The 19,919-nt window shown below is 39.0% G+C and overlaps 1 protein-coding gene across 1 annotated transcript; it reads right to left on the bottom strand.

Moving 5' to 3' along the window:
* Positions 1-1,637: 1,637 nt before the first annotated feature.
* On the bottom strand, positions 1,638-19,190 carry MEP1A (meprin A subunit alpha). The gene is made up of 14 exons (XM_072407432.1): positions 19,033-19,190; positions 17,970-17,994; positions 16,627-16,674; positions 15,238-15,272; positions 14,478-14,553; positions 14,195-14,312; positions 12,804-12,979; positions 11,575-11,796; positions 10,747-10,896; positions 8,509-8,724; positions 6,101-6,574; positions 3,948-4,118; positions 3,591-3,801; positions 1,638-1,871 (listed from the first exon to the last, which is right to left on the bottom strand). Exons 1-14 carry the CDS (start codon positions 19,099-19,101, stop codon positions 1,724-1,726), a joined length of 2,139 nt encoding a protein of 712 aa, XP_072263533.1. The 5' UTR covers positions 19,102-19,190; the 3' UTR covers positions 1,638-1,723.
* Between the last annotated feature and the right edge of the window lie 729 nt (positions 19,191-19,919).

Raw genomic sequence — 19,919 nt, 5'->3', positions numbered from 1 at the left:
ATCTAGAAGTGCTTCAATGAAATGCAGACAAATAGCAACCAAAATGTTAAATAGGATCTGAATTATAATGGAGCATTTATGTCACTTTTTATGGTTTCACCTTTGTGTTCCTGAGTACCATTATCAAGTTCCCCAAACTAAATCTATAAATTATAAAGCTAGAAAACATTTACCCTGTACAGCATTTTAGATACACTGTATATTGTAGAGGGAAGTTGGAAAAGGCACAATAAATGCGGGTTGTATAAAATATTCAATCTCTTAACAATTGCTATTTATCACAGATTTCACTGTGTCACAAATTAGAGAAACAGCACACCAGAAGTTACATTTCCCAGTATCCAAGATATATAATCTGCAGTAGGAAAAAGCTTGTTAGGGGGTTACAAGTAATTTAATCAATGGACTGCTATCTACGAAGAAGTGAACATTGGTTCTTTATGAGAACTAATCCAACATGGTACCAACCAAGTCAAAGACGTTATTTTTGTTTATTGCTTCTTTTTCAATGTAGGTTGTATTGTATGCATGGGTAATGCATTGCCTAATGCATTTTGACATCCCAATTATATAAATGGATTTATTAAAGATACATAGCTTTAGTTCACTTTACATAAAATGGTCTATTCAAAACTAATCAGTTAAATGTTTATGTGGATTGATCATGCTATCCAATGGTTTTTTACGTCTTCAAGATTTCTTAATACCCCAGCACTACCAACACAGAGTCTTCATGTATCTGCTGCATTGTTCATAATATAAAATAAAGTTCAGCTAGGCAACTAAGACCTCTTTGTGTGAGATTCAGCAGGTAGAAGAAGAAGCTAGGATTGTGTTACAGGTTTCTCAGGAAACGTGCACCTTACATCTTATTTAAATCCAGGATAATGTTTGCTTTCATTTTATGTAAACTTGTTTTTTTTCTAGCCAAGTGTCATTCTCCCTAATGTTAGTCTATGGAAAACGTCATTCCATTCCAGGCAGCCCCGCAAATATTTGATGTTTTACTTAACTTTAAATATTTTTCCATACTGAAAGGTGTCTGTCACGTCACACTGTATCCTATGATGGTTTTCATTAGCAACGTTGTTCTAGTAAAGCAAAACATAGATCCTTAAAGTAACCTTTGAAATAACTTTCAGGTCTTTAGAGAACTTCTTCTATAGTTACTGCATCCACATGTCACAGTACATTAGTATGGTAATCAATTGGGAGAATGTCTCTTACATCGCCGGCCCTTGGGAAGTATATCACCCTTACAGATAGCCAAAAATGTCACTGGTGTCACTTGAATTGATCTATTGATTTGAAGCACAAATTGCTTACAGCTCAAGCTCAACCCCTAGTAACCTCTGGAGGAACCCTGGCCGGGAAACACTACATCATTCAACCTGGAGCGGATTGTCTGGAGGTAAGACAGACTGGTATTATTTAACCCCAGGATTTTTCCCCATTTTGGGTTCACAGGAAACATTTATATCTTTGCAGAAGGATATCAATAGGTCCATAAAAAACAGCATTGTCCCACTGGTGGAATGTCTAAAAATTCCATAAAACAGATATTATGCTCAATTGGTTATATGTGGGTTAGTGCTTAGGTTTAGCAGATAGGTTTCATTTTGAACACCAGGCAATCATTTGGGTCATTTACTTTATTTTTCAATATGAGTGATGTTTCTTTTGGCAGGTTTTATAAAATTCTATTTCGATATATACAGTGAATTTATCTTCTGCCCATCACAGCAATTATGGCAACAGTCAAAGCGATAAGTCCAGCCGCTCCTCCAATCATCATACCGAGGACATTCCCATGAAGCTGTGCCGCCTCGCAGTACTGACCCGTGTACATGAATGCCTGGCTGGATGCACACCTACAAAGATACATCAAAAAGTAAATAAATATAAAAGTAAATATGTGAATATCATGCTTTACCATAATAGTTCCTGGTAGAGAAAAGCACAGGATTCATTAACAAACCCAAAACCTGAAACAGATAACAATGTCCATGCTACCAAAAAGCCTCAGTCAATATAAAAACATAAATAAAGTAAAACAACATGCCATTTATTGATAAATAAAATAATTCGCTGAATGTGAAACATGACCTTTAACCTCCCTAGTGGTTTATTTCTTTCCAGTTTTATGTCTAAATGCGGTACATGGTTTTTCATGAAAATTTTTTTTTACAGTATAATATAATAGTACGAGTATAATAAAGTTTGAAACACAAAATCATGTAAAAATAATAAATTAAATAAATTAAAAAATTATATATTTAAAAAAAACATTTTTTTTAATTTTTTATAAATTGTATTAAAAAAATACATAGTATACTCATACTAATATATATATACTGTAAAATAAATGTTCTTGAAAATATTTTACTGCTTTTACACATATAATTCCAATGTATTGCATTCAATACAGTTATTTTGCATTGAATGCAATACAAATTACTTACCCTGCCCGCCCTGCCGGCAACATACACACGCACCAACGTCACCGGGAACTCACACGGTGACTCATCGGCTGCAGAAGCCAGCCGGAGGAAGAAAAAAGAAGACGAAGATCACGGAGGTGGACAGCACGGAACGCCGGCGGATCAGGTAAGCGTTGTATTTACTATTACTTCCATAGGATTACCTACCCCAAGTGTGCTTTTAGCAACTTTTTTCTACCGCTAGGGAGGTTAATATCTCCTGATGGTTTCTACCAGTAAAAACAGTACATTAAAGTATTTGGCCTTACCCACCATATACAGGTAATACATTGCCAGAGTCACCCCAGGGAATCGCTTCAGAATCCCTCCCTCACTGATCTGGAATGTTGCCACTCTCACTAGTGAGGGAGCAACTCCAAAGATTTGGTAAGTGGCCCCTTAGCCATGCTCTCACTGGTGATCTGTTGCCATATACAGGTTACTATATGCCATGGCCCATACTACTTACTGAGAAAAACAAGAGTAACAAGGGAAGCCTCTTATAACGTGGTGCTGATTTACTTAAGAAATTTCGTATGTTCAACTATGAAGGTTATTTATCATCTTCCAAGGAATAATTTATTCAGTTTAGTAATTGTGGTGATATTTCACTTTGCAAGGAATACCCAATCATGTGCAAGAAAATCTAAAAACACAGGATTTTTTCCATGCACATAATTGAATGGTTAAAGTCAGCAGAGTTTTATTTCATTTACTATGCTAAATACAATATTCATTGCAATGGGATATTTCCCTTTTCAATGTGATCAGAATATGTTCCTTTAGTAAATCACCCCAATGTATCAAAAGGCTTAATTTGCTATTATTTAAATAGTAACCTCATGAGTCTTTCACTGACTGAGTAAACCCTCAAACCTAAACGTCTGATTACAGCTATTTTCATCCAGGATTCTGTCGAATCATTGGGTTCCTCCAAAGGTTGGTGTCTGTAAAGATTTAGGGCCAAAACCACTTATCAGGGTCATTGGCAGAATGTTAAGCTTTCTTTCACTTTTGAATATCAACAAGACTAGCTCAGGCTGAGCTACATAAATATTTATAAATTGCAGTTGCAATAATGACAAGTTAAATGATATAAATGTATTGTACCTGCAGCTTGCTCTGCCACTCTCCACCACGCACACTCCACCATTCAGACAAGGGTTGTTATCACACTGGGTTCCAATTGGTTGATTAGCATTATCTATGGATTCTGCTTGGCTCTCTAGGGATCGCTTCTTCCTATCATGTGTTTCCACCTCATCATAATTCTCGATAGCCGTACGAATAGGAACTTCAGTCTTTATCAGATGTGTCAAATCTACAGGAACGAAAGATGCATTAGTCAATTCTTCTTTTTAATGCTGATTTCATTATAATATAATACCATGCACAGATACAGGACTATAAAGTGCTATCATTTGCCCAGGTATGCAGTGGTAATATATATGTATAAAGCTAACTTACCTACAAAATCCACAAACAGGATAAGATCGTCATTTTTCAGGAAGCTTCTGCGCTGCAGATTGGAATGTGTTATGAAGGTGTACCATCCAAAATCAGTAGTCCGATAGCAGTTGCAGGAGGGGTCCCAGGTGCCAATTTTAGAGGGTCTTTCCCAGCGAGAAATGTTCTGAGCTGTTAAAATGAAACACAAGTTATAGGAATAGTTAGCACTGATGCACTCCGACACTTAAGCGGCATAAACATCTGCAATTATTGTCGTTGCAAAGGGTCTTTCACGATCCTTTCCAACTGCAAAAGACTGAACGATGCATGAACGAGTGCTGTACATACAACACCGTTCTGCTCTATGGAGAGTGAAGGGGGAGAACGACGAAGCGGCACCCTACTTCACGCTCTCCCCCTTCCCTTGCATTTACATCGTTCATCATCCATCGTCCATGGATTGGCCAGGACGATGGACGACGGCCGCTGTACAAACGCCCGATTCTCGCCTGATATCAGCTCTGAGAAGCATTAGGCATGTGTACGTAGCTTTAGTTACTGGGTTCAACTTCATTCAGAATTTGTATGTTATCTTCTTTTGTTTTTTTTGGTAATGGGAGCACTTAAGTGATCCAGCAAACCTCGAATGGATCTGATCCACGATTGAAAACATTTGCCTAATAGCAATCCAATAGAAAAACAGTTTTAGGAAATTTTATTCCAGGTTCCCATAATAGTGAATCTTCCTTAGTCTTTGAGAGAATGGATAAATCAGACCCATTGTGTTATTTAAGCATTGTTCAATTTATGATTCTTCTCTTTACTAACCTGACATATTGATCCTGTCATCTAACTCAAGAGACCTTATGACTAAGGCTGTTTACACACATGCAATAATTGTGATTGGAATGGATCTTTCACAAACCTTCCCAAGGACAAATGACTGCACGATGCATGAACGAGTGTTGTACATACATCACCATTCTGCTCTATAGAGAGGGGAGGAGGAGAATGACGGAGCGGCACGCCGCTGCACTCTCTCTCCTTCACTTCCATTACAATCGTTCGTCATCCATCGTCTGTGGATCCACCAGGACAGTCGTTCTGACTGCAAGCGCTGTACTCTTGCAAGATTGTCGTCCGATATAGGCCTCGGGCCAACTATCAGACGAGAACCATTGCACATGTGTACTCAGCCTCAGGGTCTCAATAAACCAGATGCCCCCACTGCATTGCAGTCCACCATAGCATTTGTTTCTTCTTTGTTCCCAACTAGCAAAACTCTAGAGCATACTCAAGAAAAGCATGTGAATTTCAACAAACATTTACTGGTGAAAAAGTCAGTCAGGCTATGTTCACACTGACCATGTGGTTGTGGTATGCTTACCACTTACTCATGCCAAGAAACCGCTGCCTCTGGGGTGAAGTTACATTTAGCTTCACCTGGTGGCAGCTCCATGGTGAGTGAATTGGGGAGGTACTAGTACCACTCACTGCTGTCAGGTGACCAAACCATGTGGGATTGCTCAATCGCAAATGTTGGGAAAAAGTAATTTATTGCTTTTTAAATATGCCTCATCACTGCTGCTGTGTAGGTACAGTGCACTCCCTGGGATTCTCTATGATCTCTTGGCCAGGGCTGGTTTTGGCGTTGGGTACACTGAGAAAATGACCAGGGCTCCCATCTTGGTTCCCTATTGATAGAATGTCAAGGTATATAAACTGACATAACTTTATGCATTTGTGGCTCCCACTTTATTTTTGCCCACGGCCCCATTTTGTGTAAAACTTTCCCTGCTCTTGGGTAAAAACCTGCTCATAGGTTTTCAGTCTTACCCATCATTAAGTGATTTTGTAGGAATGGGGACAATGCACAAGATAACATGGATTCTCCCATTCCTGGCTTGCGCTCTCCTTTCTCATTTGTTGACAGCTACAACTATTCACATTTCATATGGATTATATAAATATATGTAATATTATATATGTGTATATGTAATATATTGTAAAAACAGATTTGCAAGTATGCATGTATGTGCAATATTTCCCTTGTAAAGTCTCATAAATTTGGGCAGGAAGGTCACAATATGCAATACAAAATACATACAACCCCCTTTAAATACAAATGTCCAGAATGTGTATTTGTTTTACATGCCAGTTATAGTACTTACGTAGAATGACTTGTTCAGTTGATGTGGTGAAGCTTCTGCTTGAAGACATCCTCAGACGAATATCAGGATCCTGGTCAAACACAGTTATAATAAACTGATGGTTCAATACAGGCCATTCCAAAGCAGAATCATCCTCCCCGCTGCACAGATGGAAGGAAATGCCAGTGTAACCAGTGTAAGTGGATCCAGCCTGCCCATGGGGGTATAAACTCACACCATAGCCATAACCTTCAGGGGTATAGAAACATGGACTGACAACACGATCTCCTTTGGTGGTATTTGCAAAGATGTGGCTAAAGTTGCGGATGGTCCACACACCATTGGGACAGGGGAGTTCTGACAGAGTGATGTCATCAATGATAATGCCACCACTGGTTGTTGTAGAATCTCCCTGGATTCCTTGGAAAACATATCGGAACTTTCTATCAGCATTCAGGGTCACATGGGCCAGTTTCCAGTCTCGGTCACCATCAGCTGTGGAAAATAAAAGTGGAGATTTATTAAATCAAGATGGTGTGATGTATGATTAAATGATAATTATTTATATATATATATATATATATATATATGTATATATTAGTGTTTTGCAGATGCTATATGTTCTTTATTTTGTTCCAGAATATTTTTAGATCACTATACTATACTGTACTATATAAATAATATTCCAGAAGGAGCTTCATTTCACTTACTATGCAAAGTAAAATATCCCTCTCTGCTATGTCAACAGCCTATATTCCCTTAACAAAACAACCCTGCTGTGTCTATGTTTTATATAGCTATGGGGCTGATTTATCAAAGCTCTTCAAGAAGATAGAATATCATGGGATAATGATCTAGCTGGAATCGGTTTCTCCGTTTCTCAAACATCATTTGCTATTAGCTGGCAAATGTTTTTAATCTTGCACCAGATCTATTGCGAGTTTTCTGGATCACGGAGGTTCTCCCATGATTGTCTACCTTGTCTGGTCTTGGAGAGCTTTATTAAATCAGACTCTATGGGCCTAAATTATTATAGCTCTCCAAGGCTGTAGAGGATACACTTTCTTCAGTGAAGCTGGGTGATCCAGTAAACCTGCTATTTGCCATTTGCTATTTACTAGCAAATTTTTTGAATCCAGGACCATATCTATTCCAGGTTTGCTGGATCACCCAGCTTCACTGAAGAAAGTGTATCCTCTCCAGCCTTGGATAGATTTAATTAATCAGGCCCTATGTGTGAAGTCTAATATATATAGAGAGAGAAGAGTTGCAAAAGAGCAGCTGCTGCTGGCCTGTTGGTATTTGTCAGGAATAAGGAGATTTGAGAGATTTCATTTTCCCTAAATGTCTGCAAAATAAAGATGTTACAGAAAATATATAACGATTTTACGTATAACGACATGCAAAAAATATATATGAAAACACTAGCTAAAATCAACTAAAAGACTCAATATACCTGAAAAACTCACACCTTCTGAATACAATAAAAGAATATTGTGTATTCCATCAAGGAAATGTTTAGGATTAGGAATATTGTAAAGACGTGTATGTACTACTGACAAAGTGTTAAAAAGAAAACTACAAAAATGGTATAGTTCTTCTTTATCATAACCACTTATATGGCTAATTTAAAGCGTGCTTTCAAAAGCAAAAGGTACATTAACCTAAAACAATCTTATACCATTCTCTCTGTTGCCTTTTTTATTATGAGAACTGAAATGTTCTGCAATTACAGGTTCATCATTGTTCCTGGCCATAATGAATAGGCTAGAGTGTGATCGGAACATTAAAGTGAAAGTTTTTTTCAGCATTTTTTACACAATATCTGAACTCCCTTGTGCAATCCAAAGCCTATCCAAGCCAGATCACATAGGAACTGACTACCAAGAACATTGTGGATGCTTTACTGCAGAACCCGAAATGGGTTCTAGTTCATTCTTATCCATCTAAAAATTTTTTACTGCGGTCTATGTTCTAGTTCGAGAAATTACCCTTTATTTCTTATTCAAACATCAACCAAGTATGAAAAAAGGTGATTTCCACTAGTATATGAAAGGGTTATTTACCCGGCAGTTAATCTCTGGAACATCCTAATGTGCAAGGCAATGATGGTCACACTAATCCCACCCTAAAGCTATGTACATATGTCGGATAGTTGTGGCTCCAGCTGAACGGTCATGCTCATCTCGGATTTATTTAAATTGTGCTTTCTTAAAGAGGAGAAAATAGTTGGGTGCTGCTTGTCCTCCCTTGCTTCTCTATTGAACAGAAAGGCACAATGCTATAGCTGTACAGCGTTCGTTCATTCTAGTGTTGCTGGAAAGGATCCAGGGAATCTAACTTTTACTTGATGTCTGTGTGGGGCTTCTTGTACCCCTAGATCCCTCCTTGCCCCTCTTGGTCACATAAAACACACACTAAATACATACCTAAAATTGTCTTAACCTTCCTCAATCTTCTGACCGTCCCAGTGTTATCATCAAGGCGAAGCCAGATGGAGAGTTTGTCCTTTGGGCTGCCATTCATCTTGTAGGAAAATTGCAGACATTGCTCCGTCCTCTTAGGATAAAGGATTCTGGACTCCAGGAGAGCTGTTTTTCCAACTTCTCCTCCAAAGGTGTTAAAGGACATGAAATAACCAGCATCTGCAGGAAGAAGCGTGTAAAAATGCATTACAGAGTACTCATAACCATCACAGCGTACTCAAGTAATCAGAGACATCTAAAAGCTAATAAACATCAGATACTTGTCATTCTTCAATAATGATTTATACAGTAAACAAGAAATAGTAAAATGCGCACAAGGTTTGAAGCAGCCAACTTCAGAGTGTAATCATCTCACAAAGTTATAAAGGTGGCCGCTTGTTTATTTCCTAATAATGATGAATAGTCTATTTAAATATCCATAAATAAAATCTAAGGCTTACTACTCATAGGCCAACTTTTTCTTCCAATATGATAAAAAGATTGAATCTGAACTGGATCTGAAGGCTCATTCAGGTGGGGGAAGAATGGTTGTGCTTGGAAATAATCTTCAGATTGAAGGGAAATCAGCAGCAGACTGATCATAAGAACAACAAATTGAATAGACACAATAATAAATATATTCAAGATCAAAATTGCATACCTCATTTTGTGTATACAAAAAAAGCTGCATATTACACATCTGTGTGCAATGTTATCAGACCAATAAATTAGGGATGAGCGAGTGAGTTTTTAAAACTCGATCTCGCAGTGAATTTGACGTTCTCGCTTACACGAGAACAGCCGGTGTAAACTCACCAATCAAGCTCGAATTTAAAAAAAAAAAAGATTGCAGGCTGCACTAATCAATGAATGCAGCGCCTAGAGGTTTTGAATGGGGATTCTTGTCCTCATTTAACCTCTAGTGTCTGGGATCGTAAAACAGGATCCCCAAAGCTGCAAAAATGATTGCAGTCCTGAGAATCCACTGCGATCACGGGGCACTAAAGGGTAATTAACATTCAGTGCCCAGGGATGTTCTCAATGAATGTGGCCACGGCTGCATTCATTGAGAACAGTGTGCCATCGCAGGGCACTAGAGGTTAATTAACCTCTACTGCCCCGGGGATCGCAAACAGGAGGATTCCAGTGGAATCTTGTGAATCGTCCTGTTATAATTTCCTCAATCTTCTAAAATTTCGGAAGTTCAAGGATTTTGTTCGAGAGAATGCAAGAGGCATTCTTGCTCATTCCTAATATGAATCTGAAAAGTTTTTAGATCTTTTTGATGATTCAAATTGTTTTAAGACTTGATTGTGTTTCAACCACCCCTGATTTCCTAATGTAGGTGTTGGATGTCATTATTGCAATAGATTTCTTCGTGGGTAAATAAACTGCATTTGTTAGCTATAACATATTAGTTACCTGCAAACAGCGCTATTGGTAGTATATATAGTGCAGTAATAGTTCCCAGAACTCAACTATTGCCAATTGTAAAACAGACACCTAACAGATTTACACGTCTCTGCTACACAACACAGCCCTGTCCTGCAGAATCAAGGAACTAAATTGTCTCATTTGCAGTCAGCTAACACTTACAGGTCTTGTTCCTGCCCCAGCTTGTGATCGTACAATAAAAGTACAAGCAGTAGACTAATTAACTCATCTCACCCACTATAAGCATGTCCCTTGTTCACTCAACCAGTTCAATTAAACTGATTGACGCCCTGTAGAACCTTTTCTCCGCCAATCTGAGATCTTCTGCACAGGGTATTTCAAGTGACTAATAACTACCGGTATGTCAGGATTTTACTAAAAAACTTTTATTGATGCATTTTTGAACAGAAATGTAATAATATATTTTAGTTTATATCTTGATTTTGTTTAGCTTTAACTAAGCAAAACTTAAACACTTATCTCTTTCTGGAGTATTATCTCTCATGTGCAATATTTTACTGACAAGTTCATAGTTCATTTTGAAATACCAGCAATGTAAACAAACTTAGACTGTATTTGGGGGTAATTCATAGTCCATTCTCTGTCCTGATTATCTAACCGGATCAAACGAGGCAATTGACTCTTGACAAGATGTGGAATGCGTGTTTATGCCTGCTGTTAAACCATAACACGTGGCCTTTGTACATGTATTGCACTCTTTTGGGTCACATATTGTGGAGTCAGCATTTTTCTACTGAAATCTATTACCTCTGCAACGTCCGGCCAAGGTGTGATCTTCAGAAGATCCAGGAACGCTAAGTTCATGGACCCAGTCTGCATCATCTGTGGTTCCCTGGACCATTCCGCAGATGTTGATGAATTCAAAGGAGCACTGATCCAGGAGAATGAGTGGGGCACCTGTGAGGAAACAAGTCAAGTTACCTAGAATTAATTCTGTATTTTAGGAATAACACTTTGTATACCTGTATTAAAATATAATTGGCAACAGGTTCATTTAACATAGAGTTATTTTTATTGTCAGTTCATAAAGATGAATATCACTAATGTAATACCATAAAATAATTATATGGAGCGAGGACTAGTGAGTCTATTTTTGAAAAACTTGATCAGGCAGGCAAGTTTATTTTTTGCATATGGGGAATTGTTTCTTCTTCAGCAAAGGACCTGACTGGTCACCTTTTTTGCCTATTTGTTAGTTCTGCTTGAAATTCAAACTCAATTTGTAAAGCCAAGTTAAAGCTTAAATGCTTTTCTCAATTCTGCATTCCCTCTGCTATATGTGCACAACTATCATTTAGCCCTACAGTCCATATAAGAGGCAGAAGAGCATTAACTAAGTCTCTTTTGACTCTTTTTAGAAGACACTTGCCCTCTTAAGCCACAGTTTTGGTATGGTTGGATTTATTTACAAATCTTGACATAAGGAAGATATTAGGAAAATGTAACTGCAATGTTCTTGCTCGATGGTACTCTATACAACCCCCTTTTACAACTCCACAAGATCCTCATGGTAACTACGACCCGACTCAAACAATCTGGGTATACAAATTTTTGGTATATGCTATTATTACGTACTGCAATTGTACATGCGGTTGAGACGCTCCAGGTCAATCAGTGAAAAGTCCAAGCGTTGTCCTATGATGCTATTAAAGGCTGGAATTTTGGCAGTAATGGTTGGGACACTTTCATTCTTGTTGAAGGAGAAAGGGCCGTAATGCATAACAGATTCATAGTCGTATGGAGTGTTCAGATCGGTGATGAACTTGTCATCGTATACGTTGAAGTTGTGTTCCATCCCTGTAAAAGCAGACACCAGAATATCAAACATGTTAAATGAAAGAAGTGCTGTTTTATTGTATCTGGGGGTCATGTATGCCTAATGATGTCAGCATGGCCAGTACACTACAAATGTGGTTTAGATATAATATTATAGGTGTAGTAATAATAATTTTTTCTTATGGTTAAGGCAAACATATGGCCCCCAGGGGAAGATACCATGGAAGTACTGTATGTGAACAATTTATATGAACACTATGATAAGAATTCACGTAAACAACATCTCCACTAACAAGCCATTATATTAGAAAAACTTGTAAATTCTGCAGTGATTTGCTAGCTCAGTAAAACTCCCCTCTGTTAGAGAATATAAAAACTATCCCGACCTAAAATAGGTAGAGCTTTCATTCAGGAAGCTGTCTGACATAAGGAGGTGCAAGATGTTCTACTGCACAACAGCCCTCCATAGCTAACAGAGGCCTCCACAGCCAGGGCCAGACCTGGGGCAATAATTGATGGCAGGTGAGCTCATGCCTGGAGACATTGAACTTGCAAAAATATCTCTCCAGCCACACTAACAGGGAACCATGCAATGCAGCCAAGCACAGATACCTTTGTTTCTGTGCTTGGTACTGCTTTATTACACCTGCGAACAGCCACCAGAAGGACATCTAGACGGGTAGGATAATTGGACTTTTTCTATTTCCAGTTGTGCTTCTGTGTTATGTGGTATGGATGGGGCAATTGGGGTGGAGGCGGGCTGGACTTGGGAGCAGAGTGAGGTATGGATGTTAGAGAGGGGCCGAATGTCCCAAGTCAGTCCTGCATGAGGGCCCACTGTTGGCTATGTGTATGGACTCTATAGACCCCCAAAATCCAGGCATTTCAAAAAACAAAAACAAAATTGGGTTCTAACTGGGAGAGATACAGTTGTGAGCATTATATTAATATTTTTACATCATCTATAATGTGCGGGGTGGATAGTTGCCCTTTAAAAGTTTTTTATCCTAGTATTATACATAACTGACCTGAAGTGATTTCATCCCACCAGATTTGGACGTAGTCATCACGATCGGTTCTGGACTGTTCATGGTAGAATCCCAATGCATGTAGGATCTCGTGTTCAATAATGGCCTTATGGTCACATCCACTTCCAATAGAAAGATTCTGACCAACTCCAAAGTCACCAACGTAGGACCAGCATCTAGAGAAAACAATCATTCACAATTCACATGTGAAAAATATCAAGTCACTAACTATGCAAATATGGTATAGGGAATGTCTGGACTGGCAATAGGAAATCCACTTGGAAACCTGAACTAACAACCTTGGCCTTTTCCATGAGGACTGGTTTGTCTGATATGACAGACAGACAGATACAGACAGTGACACAGGAGGAGGAGAGCACCCTGCCCCAAAAAGCTTACAATCTAAGACAGTGGACGTCAACCTTTTTTGGTCCCGTGGACCACTAAAATCACCAGCTCCCGACCACGCATGTGCGGGGAGCCAGGTGTCACTCAAAGGGGGAGAAACCTTCCCCAAAGTGACATCATTACGACAAATATGAGCCTACAATGGGAGAGTGGGCGGGTTGTGTCCAGAGACACAGCCAGCCCACTTCCCCGGGCCTGGGAACTGTACGGGGGACATGATCCATGGCTCTGGCCAGTGTGTCCCCCCAGCGGGGTCCTTCTACTGACCCCGCTCGGGGGTGCAGACCACCAAAATTTTCTCGCCTACCACCAGTGGTCCACGGACCACCAGTTGGCAACCTCTGATCTAGGAGGTACAACGGAATCCTGGATAAGAATGGCTACCTTAGAGTACAGGTAGTCCCTGAGTTAAGGACATCCGACATACGGACAACTTCTAGATACAAATAGGCTTCCCTGCTCAATCGTGTGCAGGACGAAGGCTTGATGGGGTCAGGGGGGTGGTTCGCATGACTTGCAGAAGAAATCTTTTGCTAAACACAGCTGAGACTGAGCTCTTTTGTAACCTCTTGTAACTTTTTTTACCAAGACAATTTCTGCAGTTGTTTCTTTTTGTTTTCCAAAGCACAGCTTGCTCCAGAAGTTAATGAATGTCTAGGCTCCATAAAGTTTTCTTTTTTTTGTTTGCTTTGTTTGTGATTAACTCACAGTGAGGATTTTATACAGTAACTGACACCACGCTGCCTAATAATATGTTGGGACAAACATCTGTCCTAATTGCATTTATTAAAATAATGTACCTGTTCCGATTTACAAACAAATTCAAGTTAAGAACAAACCTAGAGTCCCTATCTCGTATGTAACCCAGGAACTACCTGTATAATTAAGGAAAATGGAGATGGAAAGATTCAGCATTATTTAAAGAGTGAATAAGGGTAATGAGTTATTAGGTCAAAGGGGGTTTGGCTGGTTTGGTGACTCACCCTCCAAATTTCTGGAAATGAAGAAATGTGGGTTCTCCATCATAGGGTTTAAAATCTACACAAGACTTCAGGCGAAACATCTCAAAAGATTTGAGAATAGCACCCTTAGCATTCAGATCTGAAAGAAGAAAATATGAACAGTGAGAGGCACAGTAGTGACACCCCCAGCTCTCCAAGGGGTCTTTTTATAAATTCACCCCAGATTGTGTATATCAATGTTTATACTGGGTAGATAGTAAAGACAGATTAGTGAGATTAGCAATAAAAAAAAAAGAGGGATTACCCAGGTTATCAGCCAGAATATATGGAATGGGAAATTTCCACCGATAGGAATCATTACGCAGAGCATTCCTCTCTCTCTGGAAGGAAACAATAAACTTGGTTTAATATGATCTATGCACCAGTGCCTAGGCAACTTTAATATAAGAGTCATTCAGTCCACAAAGTGTCACCCCTGCCCAACAAGTGCTCCAAAAATTGAATATTTGCTCTGCAAATATTGAGGACCCCTCTTTTGGGGTACAAATATTTAGATTTACAAAGATTTTTTTGTGTGTTTGGATATGTAGCTAGGGGTGCTTTGCCTTTACCATGCACATCAAAGCAACAGGTTCTGTTTATTGACTATCCCCAGCAGAACATTTCCTGTTCGGCCATAGCAGTGGAGAAGTATAGCTCGGTGTAAGCTCCAAGCTGTGCTAGTCAGGGCTTACACAGGGCCAAAGAGTCACTCGTATGACACCACTTGCAAACCTCCAAGCACCGGCTCTGGTACAAAGTGATGTACTTGGTATGTTCTTTAATCCAAACAGCTGACTGCTATATGTTGCAGGGGAAGGGAGCATTAAAGCCAACCTTTTCCTTTGCATTGCATGGGCAAAACAAAAGTTTGCACTGAAGATTTCCTGTAGGTTCAGAGATGTGATTTTAAAACATAAATATTTTCCCTGTGTGATAATAGTTTGATTTTATCAGTCCAGCCTACTAGACACCATTTACAGCCATTGACCTCAGGCTTTCCCATCCATAAAGTCAATACTCACTGGAAGCATGATGTCACCCTGGAAGAGCTTCTGACCTGGTATCAAAATAAAACACAAAGAACAGTAAGTAATAGACTTTCAAACTTGCAAACTAGTATTATAGTACCGTGCTATAAATGTGTGTTGTTATGATAACATTAGACTGAAAATTGTGTTAGAATGGTAAGGATTAAATCATGATCAGCTTCTATGCTGTGCAAATGCAGAAATCTCTCCTTAAAGCTGAACTCCTAGCCAATCTAGGAGATAGATAAGCACATCTCTGTATTCATTTACACATCCTAAATGGATTTTTTAGTTCAAACATGGAGTGGTAGAAGTAGTACAAGGAGCCCATCTGTGGTTCAGTTCTCATATACTGACAAGGGACATACTGACAGCAAAATGGCAGCAAGATGAGCTCATTAACTGTTTCTCATTTCCTTGTCCAGTCACAGAGAGAAGGTGGGAAGGTCACCTGTAATTAAAAGCAAAACTGCAGAAGAGAAAGATCAGGTCCACTTTCTAGGGCTGTACTGAGGGTAGAACCGTGTGTCCCTTGATATGAATGATCATTATCATTTTGGGCTAAAATCTAGCATGCCTTTAATGGTCCCCCAAATTTTTTAGGTAATCCACCATGGATAGAGACACAAACCCTTAAGCACATACACTGCTCCCATATATGTGAGCTTCCCTTACCTTGGGGACATTTTTTTCATTTCTCCTTGCATGCACCATGATGGATCACTAAAACAACCGAGCGGGGACAATTGTTGTTATTTCCTATGGAAGAGAGCACAGCATGGTGTCTCCCACTTGTTCTCCCCCCCCCCCCTCCCTCTTCATGGAACAGAACAATGTTTTATGTACGGTGATCATTTGTTCTGCTGTCACTGAAAACAATCACAATAGATGTCTGTACACAGTGTAAAGCCGCGTACACACGTGCAATTCTTGTCGTTGGAAAGGATCTTTCACAATCCTTTCCAACGATAAGAGCCGGACGATGCATGAACGAGTGCTGTACATACCGTTACCGTGTTGTAGCAGCACCGTTCTGCTCTATGGAGAGGGGAGAGGGAGAACGACAGAGCAGCACCCTGCTGCGCACTCTCCCCCTTCCCTTGCATTAGGATCGCTCGTCGTTCATCGTCCGTGAATCCGCCAGGACGGATCAACAGACGATGAACGTCGCAGGTTGTACACACGCCAGATTCTCGCCCGATATCCACCCTGGGCCGATTATTGGGCGAGAAAAGTTTGACGTGTGTACATAGATTTAATCTCAGGACTGGTTGGATAGAGATAAAACCCTTTGGCAGACAAATGGCTCCATATATATATTTCACCAATGTAATTATCTGTGTGCCTGCTGTTCGGTTTATCCTTATTGGAATTGGTATTTACCGATATTTAGGTCAGGAATGTCTTTGAATTCTCCAGCTTCTTCATGATCTGTAAAAAGGATAAAAAGAAATTACAAATTAAACTTTCACAGAAAGATTGAAGCCATTGTAGCCATTAATATACAACTGTCCGAAAACATTGATTCCCATCATCCTTGAGGTGTTCTGTTTTCTTTGATCATACAAGACCTTCCCAGAAATCCAAATTTGCTGTACTGGTGGACATTTCATGGCAGGAGTTACTTTTATATTACTTTCAAAGACAAAAGTAATGCTGGGCTACTGAGCATTAATAGATACTTAAAATAAATGCATATACTTAATAAAACCCAAGCATCTCTTGCTTTTCTGTCCCAATTGGAGAATTACCTCTTTATTTGTATTTGGCCATTGTCACCAAAACAGAAAAAATGGAGAACCTAACATTTTAGAGAGAAGGAATGTAACATTGTCATGAGAGCAGAATATCAGCAAAGGAAATCTTACAGTGAGGAAACCTGTTCTGGTGACAACTATTGAAGAAGTATAGAGAGATTCCTATTTTATTTCCCTTTGCATCTGTTGGGCAGGGGTTTTGAACATATTGGAAGAGCTGAAGTTTTCCACTTTATTGTTTCTTTGAGATTAATAAATTATGTTGTGATTAATTTAAATGGGCTGTCAAGGCATCCCAATGTCAAAAACACTCACATGAGGATTTATTTATAAAGCAGGGAATGAGACATTCCTTCAAACATTCCCTTTTGGAGAATCTTCCAGGTCCATGTGTTTCAGTTGTAGTAATTGATCTTCTACAAGGGAATGTTTGAGCGAATTTCAGATTCCCTGCTTTATAAATAGAGCCCATTGGCATGTGTATTGTGATGAGCGGTCATCGCCCTCTTCTGTACTTGTTCTTTGGGGTGTCATTTTAAATGAAGGCTTTATAACAATACAAAACTAAAAAGTGATGCTTTTAATCATTAAATTCTTGATACATTGTACAATGGCACCCAATTACACACTGACAGTGAAACTCAGTATGTATGCCTTTTGGCACACTATAAGTCACAGATATATCTGTATGCTATGCTGCTGCTGCATTGGTAATAAAAGGTTTCTATTTTTGGTGTGTTGCAGCCCAATCAAAATCAATGTGCTAACTTAATGCACAATGTGCTATCATAATACTACATAATAATAAAGATCACTATACCCTTTTAGTGGTACCTACATGAATAGAAATTAAAAGGGATAGAAGAGAATAACATTACTCATATGTATACAATATGAATACCCAAGTTCAGTGAGACAGCATGAATACAACTAGCTTACAAATTTATGTTTCCACATTTTTTCTCTTACCTGGGACATTTTCTTGGTGATTTATCTGGGGAAAGAAAATTACATTAAAATGATTTATTAATGGAAACAAATAGTAGAATAATTACTACTAATATGCTGAACAGATCTGGGGTCTCCCATGTACAGTCCAATGTCCCCTAAATGCTAACAATCAAGCTTGTAATTATCATGTCGTGCAAACATTGATGTAAATAATTGATGTATAGTAATTATAGGATGTCATTGTTATTGTTTAAATAGAACTTGGTTTCACTCTCCATTAGGGTTTGTTCACTCAAATGATTGTCAAACAGTGCTGTAACCATTTCACAACCGGATGTTAACAGCCTCCAGCCATCTCCAACCATTTTGGCATTAGTCCATGATTGACAGAAACTGCATTTGTTTAGGTAGTGAGTTGAATAGACAAGTGACTGCCATATGCTACAATTAGAGTCTGGGAATGTGGGCTCTTCATGGATCCACTCTGAATGTCTGTCAATCTTCTATAAATATTGCTCTATCATTTTGCTCTTCTAATGGTTCATCATTCTCAGCCAGGGTTCATTGGAACCCTAACGTTCCCCCAGAGGTTGCCAGAGGTTCCTTGATCTGTAACAAACTGTCCTCCCATTTGATATTTCCTGTATTGTTCAGGGTCTAACATGAATTGACGGGGCCACAAGTATGATCTTTATCCCTTTCCATAGGGAAAAGTTTGTTGTTTATACTATCCTCATGCAAGCAGTGGCCTGTGTGAACAAAGCCTTATTGTTGAGCATAAAAGTTTCAATCTTACGTTTTAGTTAAAGACCTTTGTAATCACTGCTGGCTATTCTCATCAGAAATAATCGCTTGTCTTATAAACTCAACGCCTATGTCAATATTTTTTGCTAGAGAAAAAATATTTCAGGCATGAAAAAACAAGATCTGGTTTGAACTAATTACACAAAGACTGTCTTAAGAACTTAACATTTCTAAAAACTTTTGATACAAGATGCGTAAACCAAATGTCTTATGTAAATGAATTATATATAATGATTAGCAATAATAAAAAAGACTTCTTGGCTCAAACCATGCTTACCGTAAAAGGTGCCACAATCACAAAGAAAAGTGTGAAGCAGGAGAGAACGAGGAGCGTCCGGGCCACCATGTTGGCTCAGTGGTGGAAACTCACTGACATTGGCCTCCTTGTCTCCCCCAACTTATATGAGCACCGCGGACTTTGCACGATTTATCAGGTTCATGTTCACCACTTTTTTGCTCTTATCTGAGGAATTATAATAGCTGCTAAGAACACCGAATGATATCCCTATCTTCACTGGATAATTAGCCATAAACTGATACTTGACACTTCATCTTTACTTGCTGGAAGATTAACTTTTATTTCTGTCATGACTGACTATGTAACACATATCTTCACATATTAACTTATAATTATGCAATAAAGTTACTGTTAAACATGAACATTGTGCATTAAAGTGAACCTGTGCTTTGTCCATGCATAGTAGATTACAGACAGTGGGTTTAATAGACAACCGAATGCCAAATGCTACAAGGAGTATCTAAGGGTAAAGGCTCTATTGTGAATACCAGGAATAAGTAATGGGTACACCTAAATGGCAACTTTCCCAGCTGCACATGTCCACCTGCTCTGCAAACTCTTACCACACCGTTTGCCTGACCGGTAAACAGTACAGGGTACTAAATATGGCAAGGTTTGAGAGAAAGACAATTAAACAGTATCAGAGGAAACCTAAAGAAACATTGGGTCCCAAGTAGTTACCATAAAGTTTACCTGCTGCTTACTTTCAATAAAGTTAACATTTTACTAGTGAATTTGGGAGAACATTATGGAAAGTGCTATTGGTACCTTCTTGGACATGGACTTTGGGACAGTCACAGTTGTCCATTCATCAGTTCCCAGTGGTCAACCTCTAAGTACATTATGGAAAATGTCATTGTTAACTT

Source organism: Pyxicephalus adspersus, chromosome 4 (genome assembly GCF_032062135.1).
Source record: "Pyxicephalus adspersus chromosome 4, UCB_Pads_2.0, whole genome shotgun sequence".
NCBI classification, from domain to species: Eukaryota; Metazoa; Chordata; class Amphibia; order Anura; family Pyxicephalidae; genus Pyxicephalus; species Pyxicephalus adspersus.
This window is presented reverse-complemented; position numbering and strand designations above follow the sequence as displayed.